This window comes from Trachypithecus francoisi, unplaced genomic scaffold (genome assembly GCF_009764315.1).
Source record: "Trachypithecus francoisi isolate TF-2019V2 unplaced genomic scaffold, Tfra_2.0 Lachesis_group11, whole genome shotgun sequence".
NCBI lineage: Eukaryota > Metazoa > Chordata > Mammalia > Primates > Cercopithecidae > Trachypithecus > Trachypithecus francoisi.
This window is the reverse complement of record NW_022681456.1, coordinates 19,837,170-19,861,793: the sequence shown is the minus strand read 5'-3', so window position 1 is coordinate 19,861,793 and position 24,624 is coordinate 19,837,170. Positions and strand designations below refer to the sequence as shown.

At 52.3% G+C, this 24,624-nt stretch overlaps 1 protein-coding gene across 6 annotated transcripts in view; it reads left to right on the top strand.

The window, feature by feature from the left end:
* TPCN1 (two pore segment channel 1) overlaps nucleotides 1–24,624 on the top strand; it is a 72,998-nt gene that overhangs the window by 47,081 nt on the left and 1,293 nt on the right. For 4 of the 6 annotated variants that reach the window (XM_033220495.1, XM_033220498.1, XM_033220499.1 and 1 more), the window contains 20 exons: nucleotides 2,709–2,743; nucleotides 3,286–3,344; nucleotides 3,623–3,722; nucleotides 6,643–6,759; nucleotides 6,964–7,088; nucleotides 7,924–7,972; nucleotides 8,509–8,572; nucleotides 10,068–10,112; nucleotides 14,328–14,384; nucleotides 14,465–14,518; nucleotides 15,641–15,713; nucleotides 16,824–16,931; nucleotides 17,988–18,059; nucleotides 18,585–18,674; nucleotides 19,962–20,077; nucleotides 20,801–20,847; nucleotides 21,450–21,518; nucleotides 21,714–21,798; nucleotides 22,722–22,861; nucleotides 23,054–23,134. In XM_033220495.1, the coding sequence (XP_033076386.1) occupies nucleotides 2,709–2,743; nucleotides 3,286–3,344; nucleotides 3,623–3,722; nucleotides 6,643–6,759; nucleotides 6,964–7,088; nucleotides 7,924–7,972; nucleotides 8,509–8,572; nucleotides 10,068–10,112; nucleotides 14,328–14,384; nucleotides 14,465–14,518; nucleotides 15,641–15,713; nucleotides 16,824–16,931; nucleotides 17,988–18,059; nucleotides 18,585–18,674; nucleotides 19,962–20,077; nucleotides 20,801–20,847; nucleotides 21,450–21,518; nucleotides 21,714–21,798; nucleotides 22,722–22,861; nucleotides 23,054–23,134 (1,586 nt within the window). The other 2 variants (XR_004439567.1, XM_033220497.1) reach the window with 2 other exon arrangements.

Sequence of the window (24,624 nt, the reverse complement as noted above, 5' to 3'; positions counted from 1 at the left end):
TGGCTCACGCTTATAATCCTAGCATTTTGGGAGGCCAAGGTGGGCGGATAATCTAGGTCAGGAGTTTGAGGCCAGCCTGGTCAACATGGTGAAATCCAGTCTCTACTAAAAGTACAAAAATTAGCTAGGCGTGGGTGGCACACGCCTGTAATCCCAGCTACTTGGGAGGCTGAGGCAGGAGAATTGCTTGAACCCGGGATACCAAGGTTGCAGTGAGCTGAGATCGTACCACTGCTTTCCAGCCTGGGCAACAACAGAGTAAGTGAGACTTTGTCTCAAAAAAAAAAAGAGAAGAAAAATTATTTTGACAGTGCCTTAGTCCTTTTGGACTGCTATAACAAAATGCCATAGACTGCATGGCTTATAAACAACAAAAGTTTATTTCTTCCCAACTGGGTGGCTTATAAACAACAGAAGTTTTTTTCTCCCTGTTCTGGAGGCTGTGAAATCTGGAAGTCCAAGATCAAGGGCCAGCCATGGGTGTCTGGTGAGGGCCTGTTCCTTGATCCATAGGTGGTGCCTTCTGGCTGTGTCCTCACGTGGTGGAAGGTGGGAGGCAGCTCTCTGGGACCTCTTTTTTTTTTTGAGACAGAGTCTCACCCTGTCACCCAGGCTGGAGTACAGTGGCGTGATCTCGGCTCATTGCAACTTCCGTCTCCCAGGTTCAAGTGATTGTCCTGCCTCAGCCTCCTGAGTAACTGGGACTACAGGCACCCACCACCACACCCAGCTAATTTTCATACTCTTAGCAGAGACGGGGTCTCACCATATTGGCCAGGCTGGTCTCCAACTCCTGACCTTGTGGTCCACCTGCCTTGGCCTCCCAAAGTGCTGGGATTACAGGTGTGGGCCACTGCGCCCAGCCTCTGAGACCTCTTTTATATGGGCACTTCGGGAGGACTTCACACTCATGACCTCTTCACCTCCCACAGCCCCCACCTCCTAACACCCTCAACTTGGAGATTAGATTTCAACATAGGGATTAGGGGCAGGGAACACAAACATTCAGACCAGAGCAGGTAGTTTCAGAAATTCAGAAAGATTTTAAAAATACGCCAGGCATGGTGTCTCATGCCGATTGTCCCACCATTTTGGGAGGCTGAGGCAGGTAGATCGCTTGAGTCCAGGAGTGCGAGACCCCATGTCTACAAAAAAAAAAAAAAATACAGGAATTAGCTGGGCATGGTGGTGTGTGACATGCTCCTGTGGTCCCTGCTACTCAGGAGGTGAGGCAGGAGGATCACCTGAGCGTGGGGAGACAGAGGTTGCAATGAGCTGTGACAGTGCCACTGCATTCCAGCCTGGGTGACAGAGCAAGACCCTGTCTCAAAGTAAATAAATAATAATAACATGAACACCCATGGACCTACCATCCAGCTTAGGAAATGAAGCCTTGGAATAAAATGGAAGGCACGTTTGTGACCTTTAGTGATTGTGATTCCCACTTTCCCCAAGGGTACCCACTGTCCTAAGCTTATCATTGCCATGCACTTCTTTATATTTTGTTTCACATTTACATTTCCCCAAGTGACAAAGAAATGATAAAGCTTTGCATACTTAAAAAAGTCTCTAAGTGGTTATATAATATGGATGTCCACTTCTACACATTGCTCTTTCGCTCAGTACTGTGTTTTTGAAATTTATTCCTGTTGATACATGTAGATGCCGTATATTCATTTTCACTGGAGCAGAGCAAGTATGCCAAAGCTTGTTAATGTGCTCTCCTGTTGGACGTTTTTCTTATCACAAATCCCACCGCAGTGAACACTCCTGTGTGTTTCCTGGTGCTCACGCTTGAGAGTTTCTCGAAGGCACTTGTCTGGGCCCTGAGAGATGGCAAGCTTCAGCTTCACTGGGTACAGCAGGGTCACAGGCTGCTCACTCAGGAGGGCTTGGTTTTTCACATGGGGCTGACTGTGATAGCCACACAGAGTCACAGGGCGTAGACATTGGAAGCCCTGGTACTCAGCTGGGAAAGCCGAGGTCCTTTCACCAGGACTCCGCAGATGGCGAAGACAGTGGGACTCCAGAGCCCTGACTCTGAGGCTAGAGCCAGGCCCCACCCCTCCCGGCCCTCATGACTGCCTTGTCCTGAGTCATGGCTCTCACTTCCTCCCACCCGCCATCCCACTCTTGGTAGAATTTTGTTTGTGCTTCTCCAGGGGTAGGGCTGATTTCCCCTGAGGGCAGAGTTCCTCCCTTTTCCCACTCAGGATTTCAGGGACTCCAGGAGTGGTTCATTCCTGAAGGGAGGAAGTGAATGGCATTCCCACGCTGGGACCCTGGCTGCAGGGGAGCAGCGGATCCCTTTGGAATTTTACTCGGCTGTCATGTTCTCAGAACCTAAGATTGCAAAACAGCAGCCTGGATTCCAGATCCAGCCTACAGATGGGTTTTGTTTGGTCTGAAAACTTGGAGCCAGCATTTTAAAATTAGATTTTACACAAAAATACAGACCTCCCCCTTTTGAAAGAACAGAGCCGATAGTGCCCAGCACATTGCTGTAGAGCGGCAAGCGTCTGGTGCCTGCAGCCCTGCTCCCTTCCAACAGAGCATGTGTTCTCGGGGTGCTATGGTCCCCAGCAGTCCCTGCTGCTCTTCCTGACCTGCTGCATTCATTTGCCTGTATTTGTCCGGTCCTTTTGACACCAGGTTTTGGGACCTCTGCTCTAATCCTTTTGTTTATCTGTGTTTCCACCCGCTTCTAGGTTTCTACTTGTTCTCCCCTAACCCTTCAGACCCCGTAAGTAATTGGCACATTTATCTGTCTCTTCTTTTATGGAGGGCTTTTCCCTCAGACAGGGTCACCAGCGTGACCCTGTAGCCATGTGGGGAAGGGGGGCCCTGCCTGGTTTCTCATCATAGCTTGTGTGTGCACCGCACGTGGGAGTTCCCGTCACTCAGACTTGACCACTTCCTTCCTTGAGAGCTGGGGATCCCCTTTTCTGTCCTTGAAAGGGGTGCCGCCAGGATCAGGTTTGGACCATTGGAATATTTTGGCAGAGGAGTAGTAGGGGAGAGCCAGGCGAATGGCCCAGACATGTGACTCCCTAGAAAAAAGTCCCCCCAAGTCAGTAGTCTGCTTCTGCCAGAAACATCGGGTGCAGGAAAGGGGAGGCCCCTGGACTGCGTGTTTGCTCTTTCCTCTGCCTCCCTCAGGGATTCCTTGAGAGATGCAAGAGCGGGCATGGCAGGGTGCGCCAGGTGGCCCGTCACAGCCTGTTCCTGGCGGCCGTGTGCTCTTGGCTGGTCCCGACCTCTCCTCTGCTCCCTCTTCCCTTGCAGTACTTCAGCAGCCTGGAGAACAGCATTGTCAGTCTGTTTGTCCTTCTAACCACAGCCAAGTAAGTGCAGGCTCTGCGTTGCCTTTGGTCCTCTGCTGCCGCGCTGGGGTCTCCTCCTCTTTTCTGCAAAGTATATTCCACATCCCAGCACAGGCAGGTGCTGTGGTGCCGTTGGGAGACAGGGTTGGCCCACTGAGCATGAAGCCCAGGGGTGAGAGTAGGGGAACCGGGGTTGGAGGCTGGGAAGGCGAACAAGGAGCTGTCCTCTGCAAGGCATGTGCTCTGAGAGGATGGAGACAGGCAGATACAGCACGCCGGGTCACCCTCTGCAAATACAGTTTCCCAGATGTGATGATGCCCTCCTACTCCCGGAACCCCTGGTCCTGTGTCTTCTTCATTGTGTACCTCTCCATTGAGCTGTACTTCATCATGAACCTGGTGAGTGACTGCGCCTCAGGCTATATGCTGAAGCAGCCTGCCCCTACCCACACAGCACTGGGCACCGTGGGAGTGGAGAAGTAGGGACTGCTTTCCGCCTCTCAGGGCAGAACGCTGGGGCAGGAAGTCCCAGATTCATAGTCAGGTGCAGTGTTGCAGGGAATGCCCTGTCAGGACTTCAGGAGTTCAGCCAGTTGCTGGGGGTGGCGTCCTCACCAGGGCAGTGCTGCTGCTGCTAATAGTGCTGGATGTTAAACCCAGGCACCCTGGGACCTTTGCATTCTTACATCAGAAATAGTTGACCCTCAGTGTCCACAGGGATTGTTTGCAGGACCCCTTGTAGGTATGAAGATCCACAGATGTTCAAGTCCCTTGTCTAAAATGGCAGAGTATTTGCAGATAACCTGTGCACATTCATCCTCTCGTATATTTTAAATTATCCTGCATTACCTATAACACCTAATACAATGTAAAAGCTATGTAAATAGTTGTTATACTGGGCCGGGCAGGGTGGCTCACGCCTTTAATCCCAGCATTTTGGGAGGCCAAGGTGGGTGGATCATTTGAAGTCAGGAGTTCGAGATCAGCCTGGCCAACATGGTGAAACCCCATCTCTACTTGCGAAAATTAGCTGGGTGTGGTGGTGGGTGCCTGTAATCCCATCTACTCAGGAGGCTGAGGCAGAAGAATTGCTTGAACCCAGGAGGTGGAAGTTACTGTGAGCCAAGATCATGCCATTGCACTCCAGCCTGGGTGACAGAGCGAGACTCCGTATTAAAAAAAAAAAAAAATTACTTTATTTTATTGTTTAGGGGATAATGACAAGAAAAAGAAGGCTGTACATGTACAGTACAGATGCAACCATCATTTTGTTTTTGGAATATTTTTGATTTGCAGTTGTTTGAATCCATGGATGCAGAACCCACAGATACGGAAGGCCAACTATATTATAATAACCGTAAAAGCTGGCATTTAGTAAGCCTTAGCCACCTGGCACTATGCAAAGTGCTTTACATATAAGGATGAAATAATTTAATAAATAAACACAACCCTGGAGGTAGTGAGTATGGTTCTCGAAGTGCAGATGAAGAGACTGAGGGTCAGAGTGACAGTGTGATTTGCTGCCGGCTGCATAGCTTGGAGTGGCCAGGCCAGGCCCATTCCAGAGCCCTGTTCCTAACCACTCTGTTCAGTTGCATTCACATGCCAGAAATGTCTTGTGTATTTCTACCTCATTTATCAGAAACCATCAGAAAATCCAGTTTAGAACACGTTCTGTGAAGCCCCTGTGCTCAAAGAACTTTGAGGGTGTTTGTGGAGGCGCAGACAGCCTCCAGGAATGTCCCAGCCATCATAGATGACATCCGACACCAGGCTGTTAGGCCGGTGCTCAGACCACACATCCATGGCAGGACTAATGGGAAGAGGCTTCCAGTCGAGTGTTGTGTTTATTTTTATGCTTCTGCAGAGCATTCTCACACCAGTCACCACAGTCAGGCCCAGTATAGAAATGAAAATCATCTTCTCCAGGTAGACATGTGAAATCTAAAAAATTTTAAGTCCTTTTTTTTTTTTTTGAGATGGAGTCTCGCTCTGTAACCCAGGCTGGAGTACAGTGGCACAGTCTCGGCTCACTGCAACCTCCACCTCCCAGGTTCAAGTGATTCTCCTGCCTTAGCCTCCTGAGTAGCTGGGATTATAGGCATACGCACATGCCACTACACCCGACTGATTTTTGTATTTTTAGGAGAGACAGGGTTTTGCCTTGTTGATCAGGCTGGTCTCGAACTCCTGACCTCAGGTGATCTGCCCGACTCAACCTCCCAAAGTGCTGGGATTACAGGTGTGAGCCACAGCACCTGGCCAAAATTTAAGTCTTAAAAAGGAGAAAATATATTCTTGTGTTAATTCCTCAAAACCAAGAAGAAATATGTTGAGTACTTCTTTGTGTTTGATTTAATTTGTAATATATTTAGAGCTATGAGAATTTAGGGCAACAGTCAACAAAGTACGGCCTGCTAGCCAAATTTGGCCCACAGCCTGTGTTTGTAAATACACAGGGACACAGTCATGCCCATTTGTTTATGTATAGTCTGTGGCTGATCACATGATATGACCACAGGTTAGTAGTTGCAGCAGAGATCATTTGGCTTCCAGAGCCTAAAACAGCTGCTGTCGAACCCGTTACAGAAAAAGCATGCTGACCTTTGATCCACAGGGAAAAAATGGGGGACCAGTTTGAGGGAAAGGACCAGAGAGTTTCCCTTAAAACATTTTTAAAGACAGAGAAAGTGTTTCTAAAAAGGATTCTTTCAAGTTCTTCCCCCACCTTCCATCCCCCTCTGATAAGCTAACTTTGGTATTAGCCAACTCTAGAACGTTATTTCCTTGCATGCAGAGCCTCTCACTCCCCCTTTTCCTGGGCCACATGTGAAGCAGTGACTCACAAGGAGAAGTACAAAGGGGGCAGGAGGAGGAAGGGTACTTCTGGCCCAGAGGTCAGGAGGGCAGTGGGCAGGCAGCCTCCTCCTGCCACTGGCTGGAGTCAGACTGGGCTCAGAACCCAGATGCACCCCTCTTGCTACTCTATCCTCCCCTGGCTTGCCCCTGCCCAGCCTGGGACAAGCTGGAACTGGGGAAGGAAGTGTGGGAAAGTGGAGGGGAACCTGGGAAAGATTGAGTAACAGTGCCTTCCTGTATCTGAAGAGGGAAATGTATGAGAGGAACAAAGGGCTTTCCTCTGTTGAGACTTGGGAGACCGACTTTCTACCCCATGAAGTGCAGGCGAAATGGTCTCCCCAGAGCCTCTCTGGGTTGGCTGGATGAGAGCCCTGCCTAGATGATGAACCCATGCCCCCCTGCGCCCCCTGCCCCAGCCACTCACCACCCTGAACCAGGGCTCTGTGCTTCTCTCCCACAGCTTCTGGCTGTGGTGTTTGACACCTTCAATGACATTGAGAAACGCAAGTTCAAGTCATTGCTACTGCACAAGCGAACTGCCATCCAGCATGCCTACCACCTGCTCGTCAGCCAGAGGGTAGGAGCCATGGGCCAGGGAGGGGCTTGGTCCCTGTCCTCCCTCCCTTGCCCAGAGCAGCCCCTAACCATGGCCAGGCCAGTGACTTTAGAAACCAGGAGCCCTGCCCTTGGGAGAATGAACAGAGCTGGAGTGGATCTGGAGTGGGTGCCCCAAGGGAAAGGGAGTAGTCTGGGTTCCACACTGTTCCTCCCTCTCCCCCAGAGGCCCGCCGGCATCTCCTACAGGCAGTTTGAAGGCCTCATGCGCTTCTACAAGCCCCGGATGAGTGCCAGGGAGCGCTATCTTACCTTCAAGGCCCTAAATCAGAACAACACACCTCTGCTCAGGTAAGAGCAGGTGCCTGGTAGGGGCAGCGTGGCCAGACAAGGCGTTCATGTCTAGAGTGAACCAGGGCATGTGAAGGCCCTGGAGGTGGGCAGGCCTATAGGCTTGTCAGAGACTTCAGTTTCCTCCACAGAGATGTTTATCCATGTAGACTTACAGACTGGATTCACCAGGATTCCTTTTGCAAGTGACAAAAGTCCAACGCAAATCCAATTCAAAGTGACTTGAGAAAGAAGGAGCTCATGGATTGGACTGGCCCAGCTGCTGGCCCTCGAACCCCCAGTGGGGTGGGATAGTCCCATGTGAGCCAGGTGGACAGAGAGGGGTGAATATACTTCCCCCATCCCCTGCACACACCTGGCTCGGCCTCAGAGAACTGACCCTAGATCTCCAGGGGCAGGATTGGTCTTCTAGGCTGTTGATGACCAAGCCCTGTCCACAGCAGCCTGCTGTGGAGCTGAGCACAAGCCCTGTTTGAGCTGAACTTGCAGTCCCAAGTATTACATTAAGGCCCCTGCTAAAAGGCGAAGTTTCCGTCCTCCTAAGAATCCTAGTACTCCAGCAGCTGCCTCTCCAGGGCACTGACACTGTCCGTCATTAGTGCAGTCAGTGGAGACTAAGTGGATTACGTATTCGTAGTACCTCAAGATCAGAGGAGATCCAAACAATCGCAGGTAAAGGATCCCCCAGCACTGCTGTGCTGGGACTCACACAGTGTCCCCTCCCTTCCTCCTACCCTCACCCTGTAAAGGTGTCCATAGGCAGGCAAGTAAGAGAAGCAAAGCTCAGTGGAACTATGTTCTGATATTTTGTCCCTTTTTATTTTGCTTTTGGCAGCCTAAAGGACTTTTACGATATCTATGAAGTTGCGGCTTTGAAGTGGAAGGTGAGTTCTCCTCTGAGACCATAGAAGGAGTAGACAGACAGGTCCCCAAGTGGGGCAGTGAGAAGCAGGGACACCCCAAGATCCAGCTGTCTCCCTGCTACAGCAGCTCAGCCCCCAGCTGGGCATGGTACACTTCAGCGATCACAGGTGGCCCCCAGCTCCCAAATCTGCCCTTACAATTGTGACATAGTGTCATCGTTAACAGCACCCAATCTCACTTAGACCCCATTAGTCGCTGTGTGACATCAGGCAGGTCGCTGAGCCTTTCTGAGGCTTGTCTTGCCTGGGAAGCGGCATAATGATAATCCCTACTGACAAAGCTAATTTCAGGACTATACCAAAATAATGCCTCTGCATGGCACATTGTAAATGCTCGGTACACACTGGCTGGCTGTGTTCTCATATAGATGCCTGAAGGTTAACATTGTTCCCCAGTTTAGCAGGGTGAACAGGAAAGGAAGCCAGCATCCTGGCTCCAGGGCACGGCTCTGGTCCCTGGCCCTGACAGCCTCCCTCTTGGTCCTGTTGTCTACCAGGCCAAGAAAAACAGAGAGCACTGGTTTGATGAGCTTCCCAGGACGGCGCTCCTCATCTTCAAAGGTAAGTGGTCTTGAATATGGCAGGTGTTGGCAGCTGGGGGCTGATGGAAGTTATCAGAGACCACAGAGGAGCATCTGAGGAGAGGTTCAGACAGGTGTGTGTCTGTGTTTGTCTAAATGTGTATGTGAAGAGACAGCGTGATTACCCCAGCAGGGAGGTAAGCGTGGTAGGAAGCAGATTAGGAGAGAAATGGGTAAGTTAACCCAACCAAGACATTTGGGGAATTTTTCTTTTTTCATACAAAAGCAAAGATATTCATTGAAGAAACTTGAAAGTGAGATAATTAGAAGTAAATGGAAATTTACCACCCAGATAACCACTGTTAATTCTCTTATGTGTTTCCCTCCGTGCCGTTTTTCTATGCATTTTAAAAACAATAGGGTGATATTATATATTCTATTCTGTTATCTACCTTTTAATACAATTATATTTTTTTTTGAGATGGAGTCTCGCTCTGTCACCCAGGCTGGAGTGCAGTGGCGCGATCTCAGCTTACTGCAACCTCTGCCTCCTGGGTTCAAGTGATTCTCCTGCCTCAGCCTCCTGAGTAGCTGGGACTACAGGCACTTGCCACCCTGCCTGGCTAATTTTGTGTGTGTGTGTTTTTAGTAGAGACGGGGTTTCACCATGCTGGCCAGGCTAGTCTCGAACTCCTGACCTCATGATCCGCCTGCCTTGGCCTCCCAAAGTGCTGGAATTACAGGCATGAGCCACCACGCCCAGCCCCAGTAATATATTTTTACCCTCCTCTTATGACAGAATATATACTTACTTTGCATGACCCCTTGAATAATGCTTGTGTAGTGTAAAGTTTGAAAATTTGAAATAGTGTAAATCATATTATTTACCTGACAATTGCCCCTTAATTTCATGCCAGTTTCAGCAGTGGTCAGCAGAGCTTTGTCCTGCTCTATCTCGATTCCAGGTTGCTCAGCCTCTCCCCAGAGCAGCTGCAGTCAGTGCAGTCTTGTCTGGGGGTCAGAACAGAAGCGTGGGTACCACTCTTTGATCAGGACCCTCCTTTCTTAACCTCTGGGCTAAAGACCGTGCTTACCTGCATGCACAAAGAATGTGGTAGGTGGTTGCACCTGCCCAGAAGGAAATAATAATAATAAAGGATCCGGGGCCGGGCGCGGTGGCTCACGCCTGTAATCCCAGCACTTTGGGAGGTCGAGGCCAGCAGATCACGAGGTTAGGAGATCGAGACCATCCTGGCTAACACGGTGAAACCCCGTTTCTACTAAAAATGCAAAAAATTAGCCAGATGTGGCGGTGGGTGCCTGTAGTCCCAGCTACTCGGGAGGCTGAGGCAGGAGAATGGCATGAACCCGGGAGGTGGAGCTTGCAGTGAGCTGAGATTGTACCACTGCGCTCTAGCCTGGGCGACAGAGCGAGACTCTGTCTCAAAAAAAAAAATAAAAATAAAAAAATAAAGGATATGGTAGGGGAAATAAGTGCGTAAATTTACATTTTAACAGGTCTTTTCTTCAAATAGGCATTAATATCCTTGTGAAGTCCAAGGCCTTCCAGTATTTCATGTGTAAGTATGAAGTATCTCCACTCTAGGCCACTTTCCCCCTGAGTCCTTTGCTGTTCTAGAAGCAGGAAAGGCAAGAGATTGGTCCTAGAGTCCTGTGTTTGACTTTTTACTGTGGGGAATTCTCAGCATGTATAAAAGTGGAGAAAACATTACCACGCGCATCCCCGTGCCCGTCACCCATCTGTATCCTCACTCCTGTTCATCATCCCCTCTAGACCTAGATTTTTTTGGAAGCAAATTCCAGAACCGCAGAGTTGATTGGTCAGTATGTCTCTTGAGTTTGTTTTAATCTCTAGGCTCCTCTTCCTCCCCTCATGCAGTATTTAGGTGAGGAAGCAGGATTTGGGTTTTGTGTGTTCCTCTGTTGCCCTTTCCTGGAATTTGGTAGTTCTATCTAGAGCTATGCTGTGCAGTGTGGAAGCCATTGGCCACATGCGGTGATTTACATTTAAGCTAATTAACATGAAAAAATCAGCTTAGCAGTCACATTTCAAGTGCTTAATAGCCACAAGTGGCTAATGACTACCAATTGGATGGTGCAGATAAGAAAATTTTCATTGTCCCAGAAAATTCCCTTGGACAGTACTAACCTAGAGGCTTGATCCAATTTGGTCTTTCCAAGGAGCTCTGGTTCGTTTTAGTAGGAGATGGTGTTAGAGACACAATTCGAGGCGTTGAGTGCTCGTTGCTTGGGTTGGTCATTGTTTCTAGGCCTTCCCATGGATAGAACTAGGGTTTTGTTTCTTTAAAGATAAACTGTTGTAAGTTCATGCTGATACTTCACATTCAGGCCTGCAGGGATTTTAAGATTAAGAATCTAGATGTGTAAGACTGATTTCATGAATCTTACGCATCTAGATTCTCAATCCTTTTTTTTTTTTTTTTGTGAGACAGAGTCTCATTCAGTCACTCAGGCTAGCGTGATCTCAGCTCTGCAACCTCCACCTCCCGGGTTCTAAGTGATTCTCCTGCCTCAGCCTCTCGAGTAGCTGGAATTACAGGTGTGTGCCACCATGCCCAGCTATTTTTGTATTTTTAGTAGAGATGGAGTTTCACCATGTTGGCCAGGCTGGTCTCGAACTCCTGACCTCAGGTGATCCACCTACCTCAGCCTCCCAAAGTGCTGGGATTACAGGCGTGAGCCACGTGCCCGGCCTAGATTCTCAATCTTAAAATCCAGGTTTTCTTTGAAGACAATCAGACACCAACAAAGAAGAAAAATATCCAGGTTCTGACTACACTGGCACAGTTATTCATTTGCTTTATCTCACAGTCCCAGGATAACAATTGCAACACAATCCCAATGATATAATTCCTAGAAACATCAGTCTGGGGATGTACATTCAGATTACTGTGGGGTTTTTCATTTGTTTGTTTGAGACAAGGACTTAGTCTGGTGCCCCAACAATGGCACAGTCATGGTTCACTGCAGCCTTGGCTTCCCAGGCTCAATCCATCCTCCCACCTCAGTCTTCTGAGTAGCTGGGACCACAGGTGCGCACCGCCACACCTAGCTAATTTTTTAATTTTTTGTAGAGTTGGGGTATCCTCATGTTGCTCAGGCTGGTCTCGAACTCCTGGCCTCAAGCCATTCTCCTGCCTTGGCCTCCCATAGTGCTGGGATTACAGGTGTGAGCCACTGTGCCTGGCCTTGTGTTTTAAGGTCACCTGGAATAGTTCCTTTCCATGTGGACATGTCACCAACGGGATACACATTTGGATTTTTTTATGCCATGTTATTTTTTATTTTTTGGGATTGCTTTTGGCATTTTATTTTATTTTATGGCCAGGCATGGTGGCTCAGACCTAAAATCCCAGCACTTCGGGAGGCCGAGGTGGTTGGATTGCTTGAGCCCAAGAGTTCGAGACCAGCCTGGGCAATATGGTGAGACCCCCCCCATCTCTACAAAAAAATACAAAAGTTAATTGAGTGTGATAACTCACACCTGTAGTCCCAGCTACTTGGGAGCCTGAGGTGGGAGGATCACCCGAGCCTGGGGAGGTTGAGGCTGCAGTGCACCGTGATCGCACCACTGCACTCCAGCCTGGGCAACACAGTGAGATCCCCCATCTCAAAAAAAAAAAAAAACCGGCCGGGCGCGGTGGCTCAAGCCTGTAATCCCAGCACTTTGGGAGGCCGAGACGGGTGGATCACGAGGTCAGGAAATCGAGACCATCCTGGCTAACACGGTGAAACCCCGTCTCTACTAAAAAATACAAAAAAAATTAGCCGGGCGAGGTGGCGGGCGCCTGTAGTCCCAGCTACTCGGGAGGCTGAGGCAGGAGAATGGCGTGAACCCGGGAGGCGGAGCTTGCAGTGAGCTGAGATCTGGCCACAGCACTCCAGCCTGGGCGGCAGAGCGAGACTCCGTCTCAAAAAAAAAAAAAAAAACCCAAATTTTGTTTCATAATTACGTAAATTAGGACTGGGCATGGTGGCTCATGTCTGTAATCCCAACACTTTGGGAGGCCGAGGCAGGCAGATCACTTGAGGTCAGGAGTTCAAGACCAGCCTGAGCAATGTGTTGAAACCCCATCTCTACCAAAAATAGAAAAAAGTAGCCATGCACGCCTGTGGTCCTAGTTACTTGGGAGGCTGAGGCGGGAGGATTGCTTGATCCTGAGGGGCAGAGGTTGCAGTGAGTTGTGATGGCGCCACTGCACTCCAACCTGGGTAACACAGCGAGACTCCATCTCAAAAAAAAGCAAAAAAAAATTATGTAAAATACTTACATGGTTCCAAGTCAGATCTACAGAAAATATATATATTGAAGGAAGTTTCATTTCTATCCCTGTCACTTCCCACAGTGGGCAACTTTTATTTATGGCTTCTTCCATTGTTTAAAACCTATAAGTTGGATGCATATCAATATCGCTGTCTTAACCAATAGCATATTTTATGCACTTTTTTCTGCCACCTGGCTTTTTGCAGTTAACAATGTGCCCTGGAGACCAATTCATGGTAATATGTAGAAATGAGGTTGGGTATGGTGGCTCACACCTGTAATTCCAGCACTTAGGAAGGCAGAGGCGGGTGGATGGCTTGAGCCCAGGGGTTTGAAACCAGCCTGGGCAATGTGGCAAAACCCCAGCTCTACAGAAAATACAAAAATTAGCTGGCGTGGTAGTGTGCGCCTGTGTTCCTAGCTCCTCAGGAAGCTAAGGTGGGAGGATCGCTTGAGCCCAGGAGGTGGAGGTTGCAGTGAGCCAAGATCACGCCCCACTGCACTTCAGCCTGGGTAACAGTAAAACCATGTCTAAAAAAAAAAAAAAAAGAAAAGTAATATGTAGAAATGTACCTTGTTTCTTTTCTTTCTTCTCTCTTAGAGAGAGGGTCTTGCTCTGTCACCCAAGCTGGAGTGCAGTGGCACAAGCATAGCTCACTGCAACCTTGACCTCCTGGGTTCAAACGGTCCTCCCACCTCAGCCTCCTGAGTAGCTGGGCCCACAGGTGCATACTACCACACCTGGCTAGTTGTTTTTATTTTTTGTAGGGATGTGGTCTCCCTGTGTTGCCCAGGCTGGTTTTGAGCCCCTGGGCTCACGCAATCTGCCTGCCTCAGCCTTCCAAAATGCTGGGATTGCAGGTGTGAGCCACTGTACCCAGCCTGTGTTTGTTTTTATGGTTAAAGTATGCCACTTTATGAATGTATCATAGTCTGTTCAACCACTCCCCTACTGATGATCATTGAGATTGTTGCCAGTGTTTTGCTATCACAAATAGTGCTGCAGTGAATAGCTTTCAGATACATCTTATATTTTTGCTGCTGCACCATTGGGATGGTTTCTGGAAAGTGGGATCGCTAGGCGAATGGCTTAATGCATATGCAGTTTTTCTAAAGAGTTCATGCAGTTTTTTTAAATTAGAAGTCTCTAGGGGAAAACACGTGTTTTCAATACTTGAATGCCTTGTATATTGTCCATCTTTTACACCAATTTGGAATAATCTCTACATCATAACTGGTATTCACACAGTGACAGAGGGAGTGTTTTTAGAAATTTGTAGCTGTTTCTAGGTGAAAACACTGGTTGATTTAGCTCCCTTGGTAAGAGCACTGAGCAGAAAGACGTTCCCTATCAAATGGGTGTGTGGAGCAGTCCTGTTGTCCCCATCCCGTAGAGCTCCAGGAAGTTAACCAGGGACAGCAGCCGTGACCTGCAGATTTCTAAGCCCCCCTGTTATTTCTCTGTCTTTTATGGGCCTGTGTATTTCAGACTTGGTGGTGGCAGTCAACGGGGTCTGGATCCTCGTGGAGACGTTTATGCTGAAAGGTGAGCCCTGCTTGGGGACTGGCCATGTCCTGGCCGGCACACCCAGCTTGCCTGTGGGCTGCTACTTCTCTGTCTTACAGGTGGGAACTTCTTCTCCAAGCACGTGCCCTGGAGTTACCTCGTCTTTCTAACTAGTAAGTTTCTGACATGGCTTTGCTGGACTGCTTGTTTTAAAATTGTCTGGGAGAACTTTCATTCAGTATAGAACCTCATGGTTCTTCTCTAAAACAGGAAGCTATAAAGAGACAGAGTATTTAGTCTGATTCCATGTCGTCCCTGTTTAAAACTCTTTCGTGGTTGTCCACTGCCCTCTGGATGGAGCCCAGATCCTAGTCATGTGTGGCCCTCCATTCGGCTCTGCAGCCCCACTGCTTGCCAGCGCCATGTCCCCCGCTGCACGCTATTGCCCTCCTCAGTGGCCTCTGCTGCCTGCTGCTCTCGCCTGCCTCTGGGCTGTGCACAGGGGTTTCCTCTGCCTGGTGGTGTCTCCCCCAGCCTCTTCCTGACTTTCCTGCTCCTTCTATCAAGTCTGAGCACACTGTGCTGTCATTCCCTGTTGGCGTCTTTTCTCCCACCGAGCTGATAAGCTCTCTGCCCCAAGGGGTGCCCTGCACTGGTCACTGTTGCACACCTGGTACCCAGTGCGAGGCCCAAGATGGAAGGGGTGGTCAGGACACACCTGTTGGATGGACACATGGTTAGCAGGGCCCTGCCCAGAGACGGGAAAGGAGGATTTCTCTCTCTCTTTTTTTTTTTTTTGGCAGGATCTTTCTCTGTCGCCCAAACTGGAGTGCAGTGGTGTGATCATAGCTCACTGCAACCTCAACCTCCCGGGCTCAAGGGATCCCAAGTAGCCTCAGCCTCCCAAGTAGCTGGGATTATAGGCACACAGCGCCACCATGCCTGGCTAATTTTTGTATTTTTTGTAAAGACGGGGTCTCACTATGTTGCTCAGGCTGGTCTCCAACTCCTGGGCTCAAGTGATCCTCCTCTCTTGGCCTCCCAAAGTGCTGGGATGATAGGCATGAACCACTGTGCCTGGCCAGTTTCTTTTAAGCACATTACTCAGTTGGCCACCATCTGGGCCCTCTCATGGAGCATCTGCTCTCACGGTGGGACATGAGTGAGGCCTGGGCTCAGCCTGGAGGGCACACGGCCAGCAGGAAGGCTGCAGACTGTGGAGGAACCTCAAAGAGGAGACCGAGCAGGGGGAGGATGTGGCGGGGCCGCTGCCGATGGACTCCTTCTGTCCGCAGTCTATGGGGTGGAGCTGTTCCTGAAGGTCGCCGGCCTGGGCCCTGTGGAGTACTTGTCCTCCGGATGGAACTTGTGAGTGGACAGCATGTTTCTGACGCAAAGCTGAAACTCTGATGGCGGCCCCAGACCCTTCTCTGCACACCCCAATCCCGGGCCATTTCTGGAATTGCAGAGGGAAGGTCTGAGGACGGGCCGAGGCCTGTGTCTCCCTCAAGCAGCCCTGCCCACAGCCCAGGAACTCCCCAGGGTCAGGCCCTTGTCTGAAGCCTCTCAGACCACCCACGCCGGTCCTTCTGGAAATGGCCTCTTGAGGTGCCACAGGCTGGTTGGCTCTTCCTGAGTCATTAAACTTTTTTCTCTTCCATAAAAACCACAATGCCCACAGAGAAGAATGCTCCCCCACCTTCCTTGATCAGCAGTATTGAGACCCACGCGGCCCTTCTGCCTGTTCCCCAGAGCGTGGGAGGTCACTTCCCTGCCCTGTTCAAGTTAACTGGCCCGTGAAGTCAGGCTGCACTCATGAGGTCTTGGGCCGCGAGGGTGAGCGGGTTAACACGCAGAGTGGGCTGCGAGGGTGAGCGGGTTAACACGCAGAGTGGGCTGCGAGGGTGAGCGGGTTAACACACAGAGTGGGCCGCGAGGGTGAGCGGGTTTACACGCAGAGCAGAGTTGGGAGGAGCTGACAGCACATGTGTGCCCTGCGTGTCTGGAGAGGAGAGAGGGTCCTCTGGCTTGGGGCAGGGCAAGCTGTTCTAACGGGAATCTCTCTGGAAGGGCCTGCTCTCTTCCCTCAAAAAGTTCCTTGGGGTCAGGCTGGTCCACAGTGTGTAGCCAGATGTCTGTTGAGTGGAAGACGAGGCCTGTCTCCAGGGCTGCGGAGGCCGGGGCTTCTTTCCTCCCCGTCATTAGACCAGCACGGGGCCCTTTGGAGGGGGTTCCCGGGCATTTCTGGCCCTGGGGTCAGAGCACTGAGGCCTGACTCCCAAGACACATGCTGGGACAGGGCCTGGCCACCTTGAAACCCCAGGGTGGCAGGAAGTTCTTCCCGCAGCCGGCTGGTTCCTGTTGGTGTTGCTGTGTCTGGGCTCCGTGGGAGGGTGGCCGTGCACAGTGCCAGGGAGGGGAGCAGGCGCAGGGAGGCTCAGGGCCACAGGGTGGACCTTGGCCTCTCCCCTCCTGCAGGTTTGACTTCTCCGTGACAGTGTTCGCCTTCCTGGGACTGCTGGCGCTGGCCCTCAACATGGAGCCCTTCTATTTCATCGTGGTCCTGCGCCCCCTCCAGCTGTTGAGGTGATGGGGCAGGGCAGAGCTGGAGAAGGAGAGGGAGAAAGAGTGGGAGGGCGGGAATGCCCCAGGATTGGTCCGGGAAGTGACCTAGAACGAGCCAGAAGGTTCACAAGCCAGAGTCATAGATGTCACCCCCTGCAGAAGTGCCATGGGGTCACCATCCCCACCCCTGAGGGTGTGCGGGCTGCCTGTGCCCCTCCCCTCACTGCACCAGGCACCTCTGGGCAGAGAAGCCCAGCCCATGACTCATGTGCACCCCATCCAAGGTGGCATTGCACCAGCCACAGGAGCCCATGTGCTCAGTCACAGATCACAGAGCCACAGGTCTGAGGCTTGGAAGGGCCTTTCAGGGACCCCTCGTGCTTTTCTGGCTCAGCTTCTAGTGGAGAAAAGTCCTGTGTGGGTCCCAGTGATTTCCCAGGGACACTGGAGGAAGTCCCAGGCGAGCCTGCCCCACTGACGGTGTGTCTCTTCCTCATGAGCGGTCCCGAGGTTCTGTGTCCTCAGAGCCTGGGTTTGCCTCCTCTCCCTCCAGCTGCAACCCCATCCATGTCTGCCCCATCCTCTCCCAAGGCGGGATGGGCAGGGCAGGTGCTGGGAGGGGTGGTGGCGTCTATGGAGGAAAAGCCTACCGCTTTGGCGTGTGGGGGTGGCCTGGGGCTGTCCCTGAGTGTCCGCCTCCCTCCCACTCCCTGCCACCCTTCTTCACTGGTGGGCTCCATTGCCCCCACTCCCCAGGGCACACAGGCTTCTCCCCCGTCTTCCCCGGGAGCCGTTGCTCCTGTCTGAGCCTGCAGCTCTACTGCAAGGAGACGCAGCCTGGCCCTGCTCCTCATCATGGAGCCGGTGTCCTGGGGCTGCCACTGTCCCTTCCTTCATGCATGAGTCACCTGAGCCAAGCTCAGGGTTGGTGGCACCCAAGGGAGCAGACGCAGGTGGAGGAGATGCCCTCGCCTGTCTTCAGCATGTGACGTGTAGAAGGCGGGGCTGGCATGTTCTGAGGTGGGGGGCTGAGGCATGCGCCTGTGTGTGGAGGTGACGGGCGTCCTCCTCACTCAGGCTGTTTAAGTTGAAAGAGCGCTACCGCAACGTGCTGGACACCATGTTCGAGCTGCTGCCCCGGATGGCCAGGTACTGCCAGCCCCTACCCCGGCCTGCAGGTGCAGGTGCCATGCGGTGGTGCCCCGTGGGGGCGGGAGCCGAGTGGCAGTCGGGGGAAAGGAGTTCCACAAAGGACTGCAATTGAGGGCCTGACAGGGCTCCAAGGAGCCTGGAATCTTGACCACCACAGGTCTCCTAGGCACCATTTTTCTCCACTGACCTGTCTGACATATTTAGAAGGGAGGGCAGGGAGCGGTCAACTTGCTTACCACCTGTGTCTACGTTCACAGGTAAGGGGTCACCTGTGAGTCTACCTTCACAGGTAAGGGGTGAATCTCTGGGAAAGGGGCATTTGTTCATAGCGTCCTGACTTGAGCCGTTTTTCACCCCAGAGCTGCCCCACGAGGCCCCTTCCCCGCAGGCACTTTCCAGTTGGTGAACTGACCTGGGGCGTGGCCCCACAGTCAGCCCCACGGGTCCAAGGAGGCCGGGGCTGTGGAGGAGTTGTTCCCCCTCCTGCCGGCGCCGCATCACCCTGCCCCTGTCACCCCACAGCCTGGGCCTCACCCTGCTCATCTTTTACTACTCCTTCGCCATCGTGGGCATGGAGTTCTTCTGCGGGATCGTCTTCCCCAACTGCTGCAAGTGAGTAGGCGGTGCCCGGCCCCACCCAGCCCCAGGCAGTCTGTGTTTCCGGGGCAGAGGGCTGGCCAGGGCCAGGATTGGTGTCCTTGTGGCCTTGGGGTCCTCAGGGATGCTCCTCTCTGAGCAACCACCTTGCTTTGCTTTCAGGGCTTAGTTGAGTGCAGTGAGCTAAACGAGGGTCCTGGACTCGGGGTCCCTGTTTCCCCATCCCCCAGATAGGGTCGGGAGCTGTCAGCTCACCCTCTGCCGAGGGCTGGAGACCACCCCCGAAGTACCCCGGGTCCCGAGGTCAAGTGCCATGGCTTCCTCCCACTTCTCTCCTGGAGTGGCTGGGGACCTGGGCCAAGACCAGTCTTCTAGGGACAGCATCATAGGATAAGACAGACGGACACGTGCAAGAAGGTCATGGTGCTCAGGGATGGGGAGCAGAGAGTGAAATCTCCCATGACCACTCCCTTTCTCCTGAACTGCCACAGTGAAATCACTGCACACCGCCATTCATTCATCCTCAATTCAGAGTCCTCTTACATTTGGTCTCTACAGCCTCAAGCACTGATAAGGAAACAGTTTTACAAAGACACTGGTAGCTTTGAGACCCAGTTTGAGTGTCAAGCTTGGTCTGGAACCAGAAGCCTATAGCAGTGGGTCCCAGACTTTAGAGCACATTGCAGTCACTAGGGAGCTTAGTGCAAGCTGGAGACATCACCTGTGCATCTGATGCGTACATGTGGGAGGAGGCTCCCTGGTGGCCCAGACACTAGACTTCTATAAACATTAGCATGGATACTAACAGAACAGCCATAAAGGATTAGAAGAAAAGTGGCAAATATGAGCTCCTCAAAACAGGGCCAACCTTTTCAAATACTTGCTCAGGCCAAGTATCAGGGAAGCCCCAGTAGGGAATTCCTTCCCTGGGGCTGTGGCCTAGTGTCCAGCCTCAAGAGCAGATCCTAGACGGGACAGGTGTAGGGAGGCCCTTGCCTCTCCTCCCTCTCCTGCAGGCAGTGGTGAGAGAGAAGGCCCCACCTGCAGCAGAGAACTTCCAGGTGACAGAGGTGGGTCAGGCTGGCCAGGGGCTCCCACCAAGCCCAGCAGGCAGGAGTAGCCAAGAGCATTCCTCCAGCGGGGACCCAGGCATGAGGTGGAGAGGGTTAGGCAGGCAACGAGACTGCGGGCAGAACAGAAGGATCCTTGGCCAGACTTTGGTTTGTTTCAGAGTTCTGTCCTCTCTGGAGGTGACCGATCGCCTTGTGACCCTCCCTCCTTTCTCCCTTGTGCTCCGGCCAGCACAAGTACAGTGGCAGACGCCTACCGCTGGCGCAACCACACCGTGGGCAACAGGACCGTGGTGGAGGAAGGCTACTATTATCTCAATAATTTTGACAACATCCTCAACAGCTTTGGTGAGTGGGAAAAATCACAGGGGGCACATTCCCTGGGGACCCCGCCCTTGTCACCGCGGGTCCCAGAGGTGTTGTAGCAAAAGTCTCTGGGCCTCTCCCTCCAGCACCGAGGGCCACACTTTCTGGAAGCCTCCCTGGCCCACGTGGAGGACGTGGTCTGCCCATCCTTAGCAGTGAAGTCCAGGCCGGATCCTGGAGCTCACTCAGTTGCCTGATTCCACTCTTTCCTGATACTTTCTCAGTATTTGGGAAGGAGAAGAGCTGCAAGCCTTAGCTGGGCAGGGTCCCCTCATCACAGTGCCACTTGCAGAATGGGACCCAGCCACACCAATGCTGCTGCAGCTGCACTGCCCCCCGGCTCAGGCTGCCCACAGCCCTCTGCCCATCCCCATGAAGAGGCGAACACAGCCAAACCGCCTCTCCAGAAAAAGGGCGTGCCCCCACGACACTCCAGATCTGCGCCCAGTAAGATCCAGATGGTCTCGTGTGGCACAGGCTGCCGAGGCAGAGGGTGTGTCCTCTTGGGGCCGGGCCACAATGTCCTGTGGAGCCAGCGCCCTAGGAGTGCCTTGCCTGGTCCTTCCTGGAGTCACAACCCAAGCGATCATATGGCGACCCCCTCATCTCAGCACATGGCACCCAGGATAGCTGGCAAGAGGTCACTCGAAGTTGACTTTGAAGTGGGGCCTCATCAGAATGCTTCTTTCTCCCTTCCCCCGGCAGTGACCCTGTTTGAGCTCACAGTTGTCAACAACTGGTACATCATCATGGTAAGAGCTCGGGCAGCTCTGGGGGTGTCTTCTCATCAGTCCTGGGGTCGGCCCTGGGTCTCCCCCCAACCCAGGGTATATCGTTCTTCCCGTAGCCGCAGGGCTGGGGGTCTTGAGTCATGCTGTGTTGGGGTTCAGCCACAGGATGGCTGGGCCCCAGGAGCCACCCCTCCCAGTGTTGGCTGGACTCGGCTGTCACTCCCATCTCCCTGCATGTTCCCAGCAGCCAGGAGATGCCACTTAGACTCTGGGTCTCTGTCCCGTCTCGCCCACTGTAGGGATGACTTTTCCCTCTAGTGACAATGCAGCGAGCATTGCTGATCTCTTTATTCCATTCCTTAAACTTTCCCGACTTCCAGCCCTACTGGGATAAAGGCTGCCCTGGTTCTGGATCCAGCCATCCAGGGGAGCAGCCAGGGCTCCTTCAGCAGTCAGGAATTAGTGTTGGGCCCAGAGGCGCAAGCTCCCACTCCTCCGTCTCTCACAGCCAGCCACAAATCAGGGTGGGGTCTACGAAGAGCCAGGGCCATGGAGCAGCCTGTGTAGACGGGGACCTGCCCTGCATGGGCACCCCCTCACTGGCTGCTTCCCTTGGTCTCCAGGAAGGCGTCACCTCTCAGACCTCCCACTGGAGCCGCCTCTACTTCATGACCTTTTACATTGTGACCATGGTAGGTCCCGGACCACAGAACGCTCTTTGTCCTTTGTCTTCCACGTCACCAGCTGCCCCTGCTCTTCAGGCTGCAGCGTCAGGGAGTGGGGCCGGTTCCCATCTGGCCGGGCTCTGTTGGGCGTGGGCTGCGCAGCCACAGACACCCACCCACCCTCCTCCCCTGTCTTGCCCCTCCCTTCCTGTCCCTGGCCAGGTGGTGATGACGATCATTGTCGCCTTCATCCTCGAGGCCTTCGTCTTCCGAATGAACTACAGCCGCAAGAGCCAGGACTCAGAAGGTCTGCAGGGATGATGCCTTGGGCATTTGATGTCTGCCGCCTACCCAGCTCTGTCTGTCTGGGTGACCGTCCAGCCAGCCATCAGGCTGTCATTTTTCTGCTGTCTGGTTGTCCAGCTTATCTATCTGGCTTGTCTTTCTAGATCTTGTATTTGTATTGATTTTCAAATATTTAATGTCAGAAAACATGATCTAACTTTAAAACAAGACAGTGCATGTCATAGTTGGAGAAAAATCAAGAAGTAGAGAAAGGCTTATGTGGCAGCAGCAGCCCGTGCCCTACCTTCCCCCTCCCATCCTCCAGAGGCTTCTCCCGCTTAGCTATTTCTTCTGTTAGTCATCTCCACATTTCTCAATAATAGGTTCACACTACAGTTCTTGATTTAAATGGTGTAAACATTGTTTATAGCACAGGCGAATCGTATTCCTGCTGCAACTAGATGGTGCTGGCTTTAGTGACTGCCTCACTCTTCCCAAATTCAAAACTGTCCGCACTTGATTGCTTGAGCCCAGCAGGTCATGGCTACAGTGAGCCATGATCACACCACTGCACTCCAGCCTGGGCAGCGGAGTGACACCCTGTCTCTTAAAACAAACAGAATACCCTGTGCCCACACCTGTTACTACTCATCCTCAGATCTCTGTTGTATCAGACCGTCTGACCATTTTCTCTGTGTTTAGAGGCCTCTTCCTGAAACCCTCTGGCCCTGTAACAGCTGCTGGCTAGACCTGCACTCCTGACATCACAGCAGAGAGGGGGAAGGGAAGGGAGGGCCGAGGAGGAGAGCAGGATGCCAATGCAGTGTTGGTTTAGAGAGGGAACCTTAAGACCCCCTGTGTAGGGGGGTCAGGGAGGTACGAGACCCAGCCAGATTGGCGGCTCCAGCCCCAGGCCCTTCCCACACCTGCCCTCCCTCCCTGCAGTTGATGGTGGCATCACCCTTGAGAAGGAAATCTCCAAAGAAGAGCTGGTTGCTGTCCTGGAGCTCTACCGGGAGGTACGGGGGGCCTCCTCGGATGTCACTCGGCTGCTGGAGACCCTCTCCCAGATGGAGAGATACCAGGTGAGGAGCCCAGGCCCTGGTCCGAAGGAGGGAGGCAGGTTTCACCATGGTGTGATCCCTTCCCTCAGATATTGGTAACATTTTTGAGTGACACAGTTGCAAAAGCCAGAGAAGTGGGAGAGGCCAGCTGTGGCACCAGGGGTGGGACCTGAACATCTGCAGCCCAGTTCTGCAGCCTCTGCTCTTCCTTAGCAACGTTCCATGGTGTTTCTGGGACGGCGATCAAGGACCAAGAGCGACTTGAGCCTGAAGATGTACCAGGAAGAGATCCAGGTAGGAGTCTGGCTGACCACGCTGCGAGTCTTCCCCCGGGCTATGTCCTGGGAGGGGCAGGGAGCTGCTCCCCAGCCCTCTGAGGAGAGGGAGAAGGCTGGTAGAGAGATGCGGATCGTCCATCGGGACCACTGCTGGGGTTATGTGGGACCTGAGTGGGGCCCACTTAGCCTTAAACCCTTGACACGTACACAGCAGAGGCAGCTCTCCCATTTGCCTGCCGCCATATGTCCCCGCCCCTTATGAATTCTCCAGAACCTCGTCTCCATCTCTTATTCTGAGTCAGCTGCAAACTCAAACATGTGTAGCAAGAAACAGCGAGCAAAGAGGAAAGAGCAGTGACGGTGGTGAACTGGCAAGGATGTTCCTGTCCAAAGGGGACACAGCCTCCTCCCAGCTCCAGCGAGTGCTGCCCAATAGGAAGAAGGTCTGCTGTGGCCAGGCCGCTTGGTGTTTTGTTTTGAGATGGAGTCTCGCTCTGTCTCCCATGCTGGAGTGCAGTGGCGCAATCTAGGCTCACTGCAACCTCCGCCTCCTGGGTTCAAGCGATTCTCCTGCCTCAGCCTCCCCAGTAGCTGGGATTACAGGCACACGCCACCACACCTGGCTAATTTTTGTATTTTTAGTGGAGATGGGGTTTCACCATGTTGGCCAGGCTGGGACTGCTTGGGGTTTTTCATAATTGGGTGTTTGTTTTTTTTTCTTTTAGAGATGGTATCGCTCTGTCACCCAGGCTGGAGTCCAGTGGCGTGATCATAGCTCACTGTAGCCTCCAACCCCTGGGTTCAAGTGATCCTCCCCACTCAGCCTACCCAAGCAGCTGGAACTACAGGTGTGCACCGTGACACCATAATTATCTTATTTTGTAGCAATGAGGTCTTGCTATGGTCTCAAACTCCTGGCCTCAAGCGATCCTGCCACCTTGGCTTCTAATTTAAGAAAAGGCAGGCCAGGCACGGTGGCTCACACCTGTAATCCCAGCACTTTGGAAGGCCAAGGCAGGCAGATCACTTGATGCCAGGAGCTCAAGACCAGTCTGGCCAACATGGTGAAACCCTGTCTCTACTAAAAATACACAATTTAGCCAGGCCTGGTTCTGTGCACCTGTAATCCCAGCTGCTGAGGAGGCTGAGGCAGAATTGCTTGACTCCAGGAGATGGAGGTTGCAGTGAGCCAAGATCATGCCACTGCACTCCAGCTTGGGTGACAGAGCAAGACTCTGTCTCCAAAAAAAAAAAAAAGGCAGAGTCAGATGTTTTTCTTTTTCCTTTTCTTTGCACAATCTCCCAATCTCTACATACTGGCAGCTAAGGAAAATATCTCACAAAGCATCATGTGGGCTGGCACTTGGCACTGTGCCTTCCAGACCATGGGCCACCAGCACATGAGCCCTGCAGGGTCTTCTCAACCACCTCAGGGTTGCCAGGGCTCTGGGGAGCCTCTCCTACACCAGCTGTGGTGGCTTTGCTCTGTTTTCTAGCATTTTAACA